The sequence below is a fragment of the Lampetra fluviatilis genome, chromosome 77 (genome assembly GCF_964198595.1).
Source record: "Lampetra fluviatilis chromosome 77, kcLamFluv1.1, whole genome shotgun sequence".
In the NCBI taxonomy this organism is placed as follows: domain Eukaryota; kingdom Metazoa; phylum Chordata; class Hyperoartia; order Petromyzontiformes; family Petromyzontidae; genus Lampetra; species Lampetra fluviatilis.
Window position 1 is genome coordinate 3,175,324 of NC_136351.1, and position 13,978 is coordinate 3,189,301.

Below are 13,978 nucleotides of genomic sequence, written 5' to 3' on the forward strand. Positions count from 1 at the left end.
CAAACTCGTTCACAGGTGACTAACACCTACTTTGTATCTCGGGTGACAAACACCCACTTAGTATCTCGGGTGACAAACACCCACTTAGTATCTCGGGTGACAAACACCCACTTAGTATCTCGGGTGACAAACACCCACTTAGCTACTTGGCGACTAACGCCCACTGAGCTACTCGGATGACCAACATCCACTTAGTATCTCGGGTGACAAACACCCACTTAGCTACTCGGCGACTAACGCCACTGAGCTACTCGGATGACCAACATCCACTTAGCTACTCGGCGACTAACGCCACTGAGCTACTCGGGACACTCCCTGCCCGGGGTATCCGTCTCGACTGTGGGTCCCCAGCCCGACCCACGGGGGCGTCGGACCCCGGGTCCCACAGCCTCGCCTCCGAGCCACACAGGGCCCCGGTCCCCACAAGGACGGCGGGACTAGGGGTCTCGGGGCACTAGGTCTTCAGCTCCGTCTTCGGGTCTTCAACTGGGTAACTCTCCCCGAGTGCTCTCGCGCGTCCCCCTTTATACCCCACCTGCGGACGTCGCTGCGAGCACCCACTTATTCGACCAATCGCTGGGCGCTGGCTACGATCCTGTTTTCCCACATCTCATCGTGCCTCACCACCCACGCCGCGCCGCCCCGTCATCTGTCACTCCCGGCGCGCGCGTCCACACCACGCCCACAACGCGTGCCCAACCCCGCACCCCGCGCCGTCCCGTGATCCATCACTGTCACAGTCGGCGCACGTCAATACCACCACTACACAATGATGAAATTCTCACTTGCAACTTTCATCAGTGCGCCAAGAGAAAATGACTGTCACTTTTGAAAAGGGTGCTAAGTGAACGCCCATCACCACCACCACCATCACCAGAGCGGAAGAATGACGGGAGCCGATGGTAAGTGAGCAGATCAGCTCCACGGTAGGTTTTGGTGTCAAGGACATGGGCCCGCATCATCTGCTGTTTCCATCACTGTGTAGTCCAGGAAATGTTCTTGGTTGGACTCGACATACATGCACTGAGATTATTTAGATTATTTTGCTGCTATAGACATCCAAATGATAAGCCACTTTGTTGAGCTATCATTTACGGCCAAGTTGCTTTAAAAAAATGTAATACCTCGGTGGGCATTGCCTGGTTGGATGGGGATGGTTTAATTGTATTTGTAGGTTGTGTTGAGGTGATTTGTTTAACTTTCTTGTACTTTGGACTACTATCTAGTTAAGTATGATTTAGTTGTAACATTTTTACCCCGTGCCCCTACTGGACATATGTGAAAAAAGATGTATAGCTCATCGGATTCCTCCTGCAGTATAAATACAATATTCTGATTCTGGATCCATGATGTTGCGTGGATGCACCGATGCTGGGAGCGATTACAAAGCCCATGGGCAGCAAACAAGTCCAGCAACCTTCTACCAAGCATTATTTGGCCCATGCCTCCAGGCCAGGAGGCTGCCGTCATGACCCACTCAGGCATTAAAGTAACCCAACAGGATGAGTCGATTCCAAGGGGCCCACCCTTAGCTAACACCTGTGACAGGTGGTCATATCAGCCTTGCCTGCATCCCTCAACTGATGTTCATTTTCGGTGGTGGTGTTTAGTCACCACCACCACCATTCTTCGCCTCCCATTCATGGGGAGGTGAGCGCACAGTAGCCTGGGGCTGACAGCTCCCCCACACCCAACCTCCCTGCTCCCAAAAACCCACTCATTATTCTGTTCAGAAGCAGAGCCACTCTCTGTTGTTTGGCAGTTCCTGCCCTGAGTGTAGAACTGTCCACTCATATGATGCCTGGAGCCAGAACGAGAGGTCCAGATGGAACAGGTCCAGCTCCTGACAGAGGAGTGTCAGACTCTCCTCCGCAGTGAGCGATCTGACATTCCACGTGGTCACCCCCCGCAGTGGTCTCCTGCCGTTTATAGAGGAACCCCGAGGGGTACGGGTTCCGTCCCCTGGATCCGCCAAATGGGATTTGGCTGGGAGACGTCACACAGACGCCTGCTCCCTTGCAGGACAACCCAGTGTGCGTGTGTGCGGAGGCCAACCTGCATGGCCACAGACACACGGAGAGAGATGGAGCCACACGGGGAGAGACACGCACACGGAGAGAGACGGAGGGCCACACACACCCAGATCCCCGTGAGAGAGAAGGCGGTGGGGGGGAGGAGGGAGAAGAAGCTGCACACTCACCTGTGAGTAGGTGACGCCAGGCCCCTCGTAGGTGATCTCCACCACCTCTTCCACGCCCAGCGCCTCTGCCTCCATCATCATAGCCATCGCCTCTGCCTCCTCATCGTCCTGCTGCTGCCGGTCTTCCTCCTCGCGCGACGTGGCCACGGCTGCCACCTCCACCGACATCACCACCTCCTGCTGATGCTGCTGCCCCTCGCCTCCCTCACAGCTCTGAGCGCCTTCACCTCCCTCGACGTCGCCCCGCAATGCCTCAGTGACCGCTTCCGCTTTCCCCCTCTCCTCCTCCTTTTCCTCCTCCTTTTCCTCCATCTTCTCCTCTATCTTCTCCTCCATCTTATCCTCCATCTTATCCTCCTCCTTCTCCTCCTCCTTCTCCTCCTCCTTCTCCTCCTCCTTCTCCTCCTCCTTCTCCTCCTCCTTCTCCTCCTCCTTCTCCTCCTTCTCCATCATCTTCATCTCATTCTCTCTCTTGCCACTGCTGCTCCCCCCCACCGTGCCCCCAAGAGACGCCGAGCGGACACGGCCACCCCAAGAGCCACCCCTTGAGACTGCCCACGCACCTCCCCCTCGGTCCAGTTTCACCCGCTTGGGGGACACGCCCACAGAGACGTCCACCTCCTCCAGCAGGTGCTTCACACCGCCTGTGAGACACGAGAAAAGCCAGAAAAATGGGGGGGGGGGAGAGACACGGTGGGGGGAGAGACACGGGGGGGGGGGGTAGAGACACAGTGTGAGAGAAACAGGCAGAGAGAGACATAGGGAGAGAGACGTGGGGAGAGAGACATGGGGGAAGAAACAAGGACATAGGGAGAGGGAAACAAAGAGTATGTAATTTTAACACGACCTACATCTCTGCTTTAATTGACTTGGCAAAGGTCTATGATACCATCAGTAGACCAGGGCTCTGGGTTGTTCTTCGTACTTTCAGAGTCCCTGACTCTCTGGTCACAATCAATAAGGGCCTTCGTCATGGTGGGCAGGCCCGAGTAAAGCTACGTGGCCATGAGTCAGAGCCATTCCCTGTTCACCTTGGGGTGTGACAGGGATGTCCCTCCGGTCCCAACATTACTGAACATCTTCTTTGACCAAGTAGTCCGAGAATCTTTCCACGGCTGAACCGGTAGAATTACCATCTGGTATGGATACAATGGGAGGCTGAGAGATGCCTGTCTGCGTGTGTGAATCTGCATGCGTGGGTTTCTGCATGCGTCTTTGTGAAGCTGTGCGTGTCTCTACTTCACTCCGCACATCCCGAGATTTGTCTCTCCGCATCTTTCTTCGTTTGTCTCTATTCCAGCGTGTCTATGTCCCTCTCCCAGTGTGTACGTGTCTCTCCCCACGTACCCGTGTCTCTCCCCGCGTTTGCCGTGTCTCTCCCCGCGTTTGCCGTATCTCTCTACGTGTACGTGCCTCTCTCTGCGTGTACGTGCCTCTCTCTGCGTGCCCGTACCTCTCACCCCGTGCATCTCCCTGTCTCTCACCGTGTGCCCGTGTCTCTCTCCCCACGTGTTTGTGTTCCTCCCCCCGCGTATTCGTGTCTCTCCCCGCGTGTCCCATGTCTCACCCCGCACGTCTCCGAGCTGCCCGTCGTCCGGGAGCCTCTCACAGAGGACGCGACAGGCCAGGCCCGCAGGCTCCAGAGAGCGCAGCGAGCGCGGAGAGATCAACGACGTCGGGGGAAGAGGAGATGGTGCTGAGCCATGCACTGCGGGCGGAGTTGGGCATGATAGTGATGATGGTGGTGGTGGAGGTAGAGATGGTTGTGATGGTGACGCTGATGGTGGGTTTGATAATTGGTGTGATGATGAGGACGCCTTGGGTACGGAGGTATCCAAGGAGACATCTAAAGGCAACAAAGGGGGTGGGTTGGTGAGAGTGAGGGCAATTGTGAGTGTACATGATTTTGATCAGCGAACGAGCATGAGTGTATGTTAGTGAGGGAGCAAGCGAGCGTGAGTGTACGTGGGTGAGCGAGTGTACGAGTGTGAGTCAACGTGAGTGAGTGTACAAGTGTGAGTGTGAGTGAGCTAGTGTACGAGTGTGTATGTGTGATGTGTGCGAATGATGGAGAGCAGTAGTGTAGCAGTTAGCGCCACGCTGCGCTATGAACCCGGCGACCCGAGATTGATTCGTGCTCATGGCCAAAACCAGTGACGATTGTCTAAACCGGTCAAGGGTCTCCCCTAGGTCGACACAGACTTAACGAGTACCTGGTGTGGTGTGTAAACATCACTGCTCGGGAGACAAGGCGGCCGGGCATGGTGTTGGCCACCCATGCCCTCATGTACCGTGTCAGCCTTCATAGGTGCTACTCGCTAAGGGCACTTGCACCAACAATTTGTTGAGGCTATACGGGGGATATTTATGAATGTCTTTGTGTGTAAGGGTGAGTGAGTGTGCGAGTCTAAGTCGGTGTGTGAGTCTGTGTGAGTGAATGAGTGAATCAGCATGTGTGAGAGTAAGTCAGTGAGTGTGCGAGCGAGTCTGTGGATGTGCGAGTCTCTGTGAGTGAATGAGAAAGTCAGCACATGTGAGAGTAAGTCAGTGAGTGTGCGTGTGAGTGTGCGTATGTGAGCGAGTGGATGAGTGTGTAAGTGAGCAAGTGAGTGTTTGAGTGTGCGAGTGAGTGTGCGAGTGAGTGCGCGAGTGAGTGCGCGAGTGAGTGCGCGAGTGAGTGCGCGAGTGAGTGCGCGAGTGAGTGCGCGAGTGAGTGCGCGAGTGAGTGCGCGAGTGAGTGCGCGAGTGAGTGCGCGAGTGAGTGCGCGAGTGAGTGCGCGAGTGAGTGCGCGAGTGAGTGCGCGAGTGAGTGCGCGAGTGAGTGCGCGAGTGAGTGCGCGAGTGAGTGCGCGAGTGAGTGCGCGAGTGAGTGCGCGAGTGAGTGCGCGAGTGAGTGCGCGAGTGAGTGCGCGAGTGAGTGCGCGAGTGAGTGCGCGAGTGAGTGCGCGAGTGAGTGCGCGAGTGAGTGCGCGAGTGAGTGCGCGAGTGAGTGCGCGAGCGAGTGTGCGAGCGAGTGTGCATGCGTGAGCGTGCGAGTGAGTGTGAGTGTGCGAGTGAGTGTGAGTGTGTAAGTGAGCAAGTGAGTGTGTGCGAATGAGTGAGTGTGCATGTGCGAGCGAGCGTGTGAGTGAGCGAGCGAGCATGTGTACGTGAAACCTCACCTGTGTTAAATGCATGTCCATCTCTCAGTTCAGACTCCTCCACAGCCAAGACAGACTCCGCCTCCCTGAATAGGCACACACACTCAGCTGTGAGTGAGCCAGTGAGTGTGTATATATATATGTAGTGGTGGTGTTGACGTGCGCCGACTGTGACAGTGATGGATCACGGGGCGGCGCGGGGTGCGGGGTTGGGCACGCGTTGTGGGCGTGGTGTGGACGCGCGCGCCGGGAGTGACAGATGACGGGGCGGCGCGGCGTGGGTGGTGAGGCACGCTGAGATGTGGGAAAACAGGATCGTAGCCAGCGCCCAGTGATTGGTCGAATAGGATGGGTGCTCGCAGCGACGTCCGCAGGTGGGGTATAAAGGGGGACGCGCGAGAGCACTCGGGGAGAGTTATCCAGTTGAAGACCGAAGACGGAGTTGAAGACCTAGTGCCCCGAGACCCCTAGTCCCGCCGTCCTTGTAGGGACCGGGGCCCTGTGTGGCTCGGAGGCGAGACTGTGGGACCCGGGGTCCGACGCCCACGTGGGTCGGGCTGGGGACCCACAGTCAAGACGGACACCCCGGGCAGGGAGTGTCCAGAGTAGCTCAGTGGGCGTTAGTCGCCGAGTAGCTAAGTGGGTGTTGGTCACCCGAGTAGGTCAGTGGGCGTTAGTCGCCGAGTAGCTAAGTGGGTGTTGGTCACCCGAGTAGCTCAGTGGGCGTTAGTCGCCGAGTAGCTAAGTGGGTGTTGGTCACCCGAGTAGCTCAGTGGGCGTTAGTCGCCAGGGTAGCTAAGTGGGTGTTTGTCACCCGAGATACTAAGTGGGTGTTAGTCACCTGTGAACGAGTTTGGTAAAATAAAGAGTGTGTTACCCGTGAAGTCGTCTCCCGCCGAGTTACTACATTACATATATATACAATCCATGGGGAGTGGTAGTGCAGTGGTTAGCATGCTGCGCTATGAACCCAGTGACTCGAATTGGATTCCTTCTCACGGCCACCAATGACAATAATCTGAATTGGTCCTGAGCCTCCTTCCCTAGGTCGACTCAGCCTCAAATCAATAACTGGTGTGTTGTGTAAACATCGACACAAGGGGAGACAAAGGCGGCCAGGCGTGGTGTTGGCCATCCACCCCCTCGTGTGCCGTGCCGGCCTACATAGGTGCTCGTTAACAGCACTTGCCGAACAATCTGTTAGGCTATATGGGATATCTTTGTCTTCGTCTAGTAGTGTGTGTATATAGTTGTATGTGTGTGTGTAGACCGGCAAAACAACATCCTACCTCCTCGTTGGTGCCGGACGGTCGCGCTGTGGTGAGCAGTGCCATGGGGGGAGGACCAATATTAATTGGCCATTCCTCTCATGGTATTTGTAGCCACCACAACAGCCAAAGGGAGCTCTGGACAGGTGCGAGGGGCTGGTAACACCTCCTACTTAAATTAATAACCACAAAATCACGGAAAAAATATCTAGCTCAGCTTGTGCCCGAGGACCCAGGGGGACAGGCGTCTGTGACTTCTCCTGGCCAAACCCAATTTGACGGAGCCAGGAGACCGAAAACTTACCCTCAGGGATTAGCCAGAAACAACAAAAAGCCACTGCAGGTGGCCACGTGAAATGTTCGAATGCTCACTGCGGATCCGAGGCTGCCACTCCTCGATCGGGAGCTGGACCGGTACCGTCTGCATCTCTGTGGTATTCAAGGAGGTCCGGTGGACCGGCTCTGGCTTCAGTTACCATGAGGGGTGGACAGTCCTCCACTCGGGGCAGGAAATTGATAAACAACAAGGAGAGGATCTTCTAAACAAAAGAATGAAGGGGGGAGCGTGGCGATGAGGTGTGGGAAGCTGTAAGCTCCAGCCTATTTTGGGCTCGTCTTCCCATCAACCAGAGGCGAGGAGTGGTGGTGGTGGTGGTTACTTATGCCCCCACCGAAAAACAACATCAGTGGAGGAATGCAGGCAAGGCCAATGACCTCTTGTCACAGGTGCTAGCTAAAGTGGCCCCTCAGTATAGAGACCACCGGACAGGAATTATCTCCCAAGCAAAATGCTGAGGGAGGGTGACTTTTGAGCGCAGACTGCCCTATTTGACATCATAATAACAGTCTGGACCACTGGACGAGTTCCGCAGGATTAAAAGGATGCCCTGGTGGTCCCCCTCTTTAAGGGGGACCGCACAGACTAACAACTACAGGGGCATCTCCCTCCTCAGTGTGCCGGGAAAGGTCCTGGGAAGGATTATTCAACATCGCCTTGCCAGACATGCTGAGGAGAGGCTTGCGGAACCACAATGTGGTTTCAGAAAAGGGTGGTCATGCACAGATGCCACATTTTCTGTCCATCTGCTACAGCAGAGGTGTAGAGAATTCCAACAGGACCTACATCTCTGCTTTATTGACCAGGTCAAATCCTATGATACCATCAGTAGGCCTGGGCTATGGGTTGTTCTTCGTGCTTTCGGAGTCCCTGACTCTCTGCTCACAATCATTAAGGACCTTCATAATGGTGGGCAGGCCCAAGTAAAATTACATGGGCGGGAGTCAAAGCCATTCCCTGTTCACCTTAGAGTGTGACAGGGATGTCCTCTGGCTCCCACATGATTTAATATCTATTTCGACCACGTAATTCATGTAACCTTCGATGGCTCTACGGGAGGAATTTCCATCTGGTGCAGATACAATGGGAGGCTTGATCAGTGCCCAGGTACGGTCAAGGGATGGCTTCCTAATGGTCAATCATGTTACGTATGCTGATGATCTGGTGATTGCTGCTCACTCAAAGGGGGAGTTGGAGGCGCTGCTGCTGAACCTGGAGCTTGCCACTAAGAGGTGGGGCCTTACCATCAGCCCCACCAAAACTAAGCACCTGCCTGGGTATTTTATACCATCAAACACTCCACCCCCCCAATTCCCAATTGATGATGGAGAGAGTGGAGAGTTTTCCATTCCTGGGCAGTGTGCTCATGACCAGCTCCGGTTTGACAGCAGAGGTATCACTCCAAATCAGTTGAGCGGCATGATCTTTCCATCAGCTGCGTTACCCTCTAAGGAAGCTACCTGGTCTGTCGCTCCACACGAAGCTTCAGGTCTTCTCGGCCATGGTCATGCCCTCCCTTCACCATGCTTGCCGGTTAGAAACATTTAGGCTGGCCTGCCTAAGATCCATCATGGGTTTAATCAGGCCGGATTATGCGAGCAGGTAAAAAATCCTTCAAAGATCTCCACAAAGTCCCATCAGTGAGCTCCTCTGGCAGGCAAGGCTGCGTTGGTTGGGTCATGTAGCCCGCATGCCCAGCCACCACATGTCTAAACAGCTTTTGTTCAGTCAAATAGAGGGGGCTAAATGGGTGCAGCACAGGCTAGAGAAGAGATGGAGTGATGTGGTAGTAGATGATGTGGAGCTGAGTGGACTTGCCGATGACTGGCACCAGCGGTGTCAAGATCGGCCTGTGGAGGAGGCTCGTGAAGGACGCTACTGGGCAGTTGGAGGCAGTCGCCCTCCAGCAACAACGGAGGGCAGAAGAGAAATGCTCACAACAACAAGCGGAGAGCCGGGTGGCTAGAACACAGCAAGTTGGCACAGTAAAGGGCACAGTAAGGGGCACAGGTGGAGCATCGGCCAGTCATCTCAGTCGACCCATGGCATCTGGGTGTGTCCCGTGACCTCCTGCCAGCGGGCGTTCAACACTTCAAGAGGCCTACACGTGCACATAGCCTGGCACAAGCACCGTGGTCATGTCACCGCCACTTAGTGGCGAATAGCGGGTATTGGTATTGGTGTGTATAGAGCTGTGTGCGTGTATGTGTCTATACGGTGTGTGTGTTTAAGTCACCGGCTGCTGCTGCTGTTGCCGTTGTTGACGGGATCGTCGTGTCCATCGTTCTGCCTGCGTGGCGACGCCACCGCCGACCCCTCCTCCCCGGGCCCCCTCCCCCGGGAGCCCTCGGGGCCCCCAACCAGCTTCTGCATCTCCCCCGGAGAGATGGGGACCCTGAGCAGATGCAGAACCACCCGCGCCTCCCTACACACAGACACCACACAGACCACACACACACCACACACACATGTACCACACAAACACCCAGATGCACACACACCACACAGACATCACATACGCACCACACACACAGACACATGCACCACACACACAAGACACCGACACCACACAGACACACGGACCATACAATCACACAGATGCACACACACCACACAGACACCGACACCACACACAGACACATACCACACACAACACACATACCACACACACCGACATACGTACCCACACACACGCACCACATGCCACACACACACAGACACCACACGCCACACACACAGACACCACACACAAAAATCCCCCGCATAGCCTTTAACAGACTTTTCGGGCAAGTGCTGTTAGTGAGTAGTAGCAGAGCCTATGATGGCCGGCACTGTGGCACACGAGGGGGTGGGTGGCCAGCACCACGCCCGGCCGCCTTTGCCGTCCCAGTGGCGATGTTTACCACACACCACAAACAGGTACCCATTTAAGGCTGAGTCGACCTAGGGGAGCCACAGGACTGGTGCAGATAATCGCTATCACTGGTGATGGCCATGAGCGGGAATTGAACTCGGGTCATAGCTGGATTATACATAGATATTGACGTAGACATATGTAAATATAAACCCATATACAGGTCCGAACGCAGTGAGTGAGTTCTGTGAGTGAGCACTGCGAGTCAGCAATGAGTGAGCACTGTGAGTGAGCACTGAGTGAGTGCTGTGAGTGAGCACTGAGTGAGTGAGTGAGCACTGAGTGAGCACTGAGTGAGTGAGCAATGCGTGAGTGAGTGAGCACTGAGTGAGTGAGCACTGAGTGAGTGAGCACTGAGTGAGTGAGCACTGAGTGAGTGAGCACTGAGTGAGTGAGCACTGAGTGAGTGAGTGAGCACTGAGTGAGTGAGTGAGCACTGAGTGAGTGAGCACTGAGTGAGTGAGCACTGAGTGAGTGAGCACTGAGTGAGTGAGTGAGCACTGAGTGAGTGAGTGAGCACTGAGTGAGTGAGCACTGAGTGAGTGAGCACTGAGTGAGTGAGCACTGAGTGAGCACTGAGTGAGTGAGCACTGAGTGAGCACTGAGTGAGTGAGCAGAGTAAGTGAGCACTGAGTGAGCACTGAGTGAGTGAGTGAGCACTGAGTGAGCACTGAGTGAGCACTGAGTGAGCACTGAGTGAGCACTGAGTGAGCACTGAGTGAGTGAGTGAGCACTGAGTGAGCACTGAGTGAGTGAGTGAGCACTGAGTGAGTGAGTACTGAGTGAGTGAGTGAGCACTGAGTGAGTGAGCACTGAGTGAGTGAGTGAGCACTGAGTGAGCACTGAGTGAGTGAGTGAGCACTGAGTGAGTGAGTACTGAGTGAGTGAGCACTGAGTGAGTGAGCACTGAGTGAGTGAGTGAGCACTGAGTGAGTGAGTACTGAGTGAGTGAGCACTGAGTGAGTGAGCACTGAGTGAGTGAGCACTGAGTGAGTGAGCACTGAGTGAGTGAGTGAGCACTGTGCGCGCTGTCAGTGAATATCACGAGTGAGTGAATGAGTGGGTGAATGAGTAGGTGAGTGGGGGGGGAGGTGGGTGGGGGAGGTGGGTGAGTGGTTGGGGGGGGGTCAGTGGTGGGTGGGTGGGGGTGAGTGAGTGGGTGGGTGAATGAGTAGGTGAGTGGGGGGGTCGATGGGGTGGGTGGGGGAGGTGGGTGAGTGCTTGGGGGGGGGGGTCAGTGGTGGTGAGTGGGTGAATTGGTGAGCGGGTGGGTGGGTTGGTGTGCGAGTGGGTGAGTGGGTTGGTGTGCGAGTGGGTTGGTGTGCGAGTGGGTGGGTGTGCGAGTGGGTGGCTGTGCGAGTGGGTGGCTGTGCGAGTGGGTGGCTGTGCGAGTGGGTGGCTGTGCGAGTGGGTGGCTGTGCGAGTGGGTGGGTGTGCGAGTGGGTGGCTGTGCGAGTGGGTGGCTGTGCGAGTGGGTGGGTGTGCGAGTGGGTGGCTGTGCGAGTGGGTGGCTGTGCGAGTGGGTGGCTGTGCGAGTGGGTGGGTGTGCGAGTGGGTGGGTGTGCGAGTAGGTTGGTGTGCGAGTGGGTGGATGTGTGTGGGTGGGTGAGTAGGTGAGTGATACACACGTGAAGAAGGAGAGGTAGAGGAGAAGCAGCAGGGAGTGGGTCAATGCTGAGGCTTAGCACAGCTAGAGACCACAGACCGCACACGCACGCACACACACACGCACACACGCATGCACGCACACACGCACGCACACACACACTCACAAGCGCACACAGGGAGGAGGCGGCACACACAGACACAGACATTAGAGAAAGTCAGACTCCAGCATCACCACACCTCGTGTACTGTCTTCCTGTGTGTACTGTGTCTGTCCTGTGTGTACTGTGTCTCTCCTGTGTCTGTGTGTACTGTGTCTGTCCTGTGTGTACTGTGTCTGTCCTGTGTGTACTGTGTCTGTGTGTACTGTGTCTGCCCCGTGTGTACTGTGACTCTCCTGTGTGTACTGTGTCTGTCCTGTGTGTACTGTGTCTGTCCCGTGTGTACTGTCTCTCCTGTGTGTACCGTGTCTCTCCCGTGTGTCCCATGTCTCTTGTGTGTACTGTGTCTGTCCCATGTGTAATGTGTCTCTCCTGTGTGTACTGTGTCTCTCCTGTGTGTACTGTGTCTCTCCTGCGTGTACTGTTTCTCTCCCATGTGTACTGTGTCTCTCCCGTGTGTACTGTGTCTCTCCCGTGTGTACTGTGTCTCTCCCGTGTGTACTGTGTCTGTCCCGTGTGTACGGTGTCTCTCCTGTGTGTACTGTGTCTCTCCTGTGTGTACTGTGTCTCTCCTGTGTGTACTGTGTCTCTCCTGTGTGTACTGTGTCTGTCCCATGCGTACTCTGTCGGTCTCGTGTGTACCGTGTCTGTGTCTGCCCCGTCTCTCCCGTGTCTGTCCCGTGTTTCTCCCGTGTCTCTCCAGTGCGTGTACCGTGTCTGTCCCGTGTGTATTATCTGAGGCAGTGCCAGTGTTAAGCATGATGCCAGTGTGGGTCTGCATGAGTCTGAGTCTTCGTTCGTGTGGGCTGTCCAGTGTGTGTGCAGTGTAGTATGTGGTGGTGTGTGTGTGCAGTGTGTTGTAGGTTGTAGTGGTGTGTGTGTGCAGTGTGTTGTAGTTTGTAGTCGTGTGTGTCTGTGTGTGGTGTAGGCGAGTGCAGGGCTGAATGCCATGAGGTGTGAAGAGGGGTTGTGTGTGATGGGGTTGAGGTGTGTGTGTCTATGTTGAACTTCTTTCACGTCGTAAGTAGCCAACAGTCAATCGAGAAGATTTGAAAGTGCATAACTACAACGGCTTCCTAACATCGGAAGGAAGAGCATTCCAGACGGCCGCAGAAGCAGCGCATCCGAAAGCGCCACGCGATGATGCGTTGACGACCGTCTTTGTTCGACGGGCTGAGCCAAGAGCCGCTCCTGCTGCTGTGATGAGGAGCGGAGAGTCGCGTGATGATGAGCGGAGTGTTGCGTGATGATGAGCGGAGAGCGTCGCATGATGATGAGCGGAGTGTCGCGTAACGCGATCAGCAGCAAGGTGTGTGGTTCATTTGCACTCTGTGTGTGTGATGACCTGATAGTAATAACGCTGCGTTCGTTCGGCAGCCGGAAGCCAATGCTAGCTCAGCGAGTGGGATCTTGGACCACTCGGACATGACACGCGTCAGAGTTTTGTACTCGCTGCTGCTGCAGCTTGCTCATGTTTTGTTTGTCAGACGTCTCTTTTTAGAGTAGCGAGTTGCAATATTCGAGCCTTGTCGATACTCCTACTACTATGCTACTACAACTACGCTGCTACTACAACGCTGCACACACAACCGCCATGTTGGCTACGTCACGACTCAACAGTGACCGAATGTGTCGTCGAGCCCTGATATGAAAATTGCATGACCACTCTAATTTACACGCGGTGGTGAAACAACATTCTGATTGATTATGGTGCTGAGGCTCTTTAGCTACAAGTAGAAAACTGAATCCTGGAGTCTGCGACCGCCACACCCAATACACTCAATAAAAATGTCACCTGGGCCCAAGTGCCAACCGGCAGCACATCCGATATCTCTGGATGAAGAAGCATCTTTGTTTCGTACAAACCACACACGTGCACTGCTCATGAGCAATCTTCATTCATGAGTGTGAGAGAGTGAGTGTGTGGGTAAGAGAGTGTGAGCATGTGTGAATTAGTGAGTGTGAGAGCAAGGAGTGTTCGTGGGTAAGCAAGTGGGTTAGTGGGTGTGTGAATTAGTGAGTATGTGAGCAGGTAAGTGGGCGAGTGAATTAGCGAGCAGTTGAGTGAGTGGATGTGTATGTTGGTCCGGCAAAACAACCCCCCTACCTCCTCGTGGTGCCGGACGGGCAACACTGTTGTGGGCAGTGCTGTGGAGGGAGGGCCAATTCCGATTGGCCTTTCCCCTCATGGCGTTTGTGACCACCACAGCGGCCAAATGGGGGCTCTGGATGGGTGCGAGGGGCTGGTAACCCCTCCACCTTCAATGAATTACCGCTAAACCACGACGGACAAATTTAATTAATAAGCTTGTGCCGGAGGCCCAGGGGGGACAGGCGTCTATGACGTCTCCTG

General features: G+C 55.1%; 1 protein-coding gene across 1 annotated transcript in view; it reads right to left on the reverse strand.

Moving 5' to 3' along the window:
* LOC144953523 (uncharacterized) overlaps window positions 1-13,978 on the reverse strand; it is a 72,605-nt gene that overhangs the window by 46,090 nt on the left and 12,537 nt on the right. Inside the window, exons 3-6 of the mRNA XM_078884064.1 lie at window positions 9,182-9,370; window positions 5,362-5,426; window positions 3,768-4,046; window positions 2,201-2,844 (exon numbers count right to left, since the gene is read on the reverse strand). Coding sequence (XP_078740190.1) covers window positions 2,201-2,844; window positions 3,768-4,046; window positions 5,362-5,426; window positions 9,182-9,370 — 1,177 coding nt within the window. The remainder of the gene's footprint in view (window positions 1-2,200; window positions 2,845-3,767; window positions 4,047-5,361; window positions 5,427-9,181; window positions 9,371-13,978) is intronic.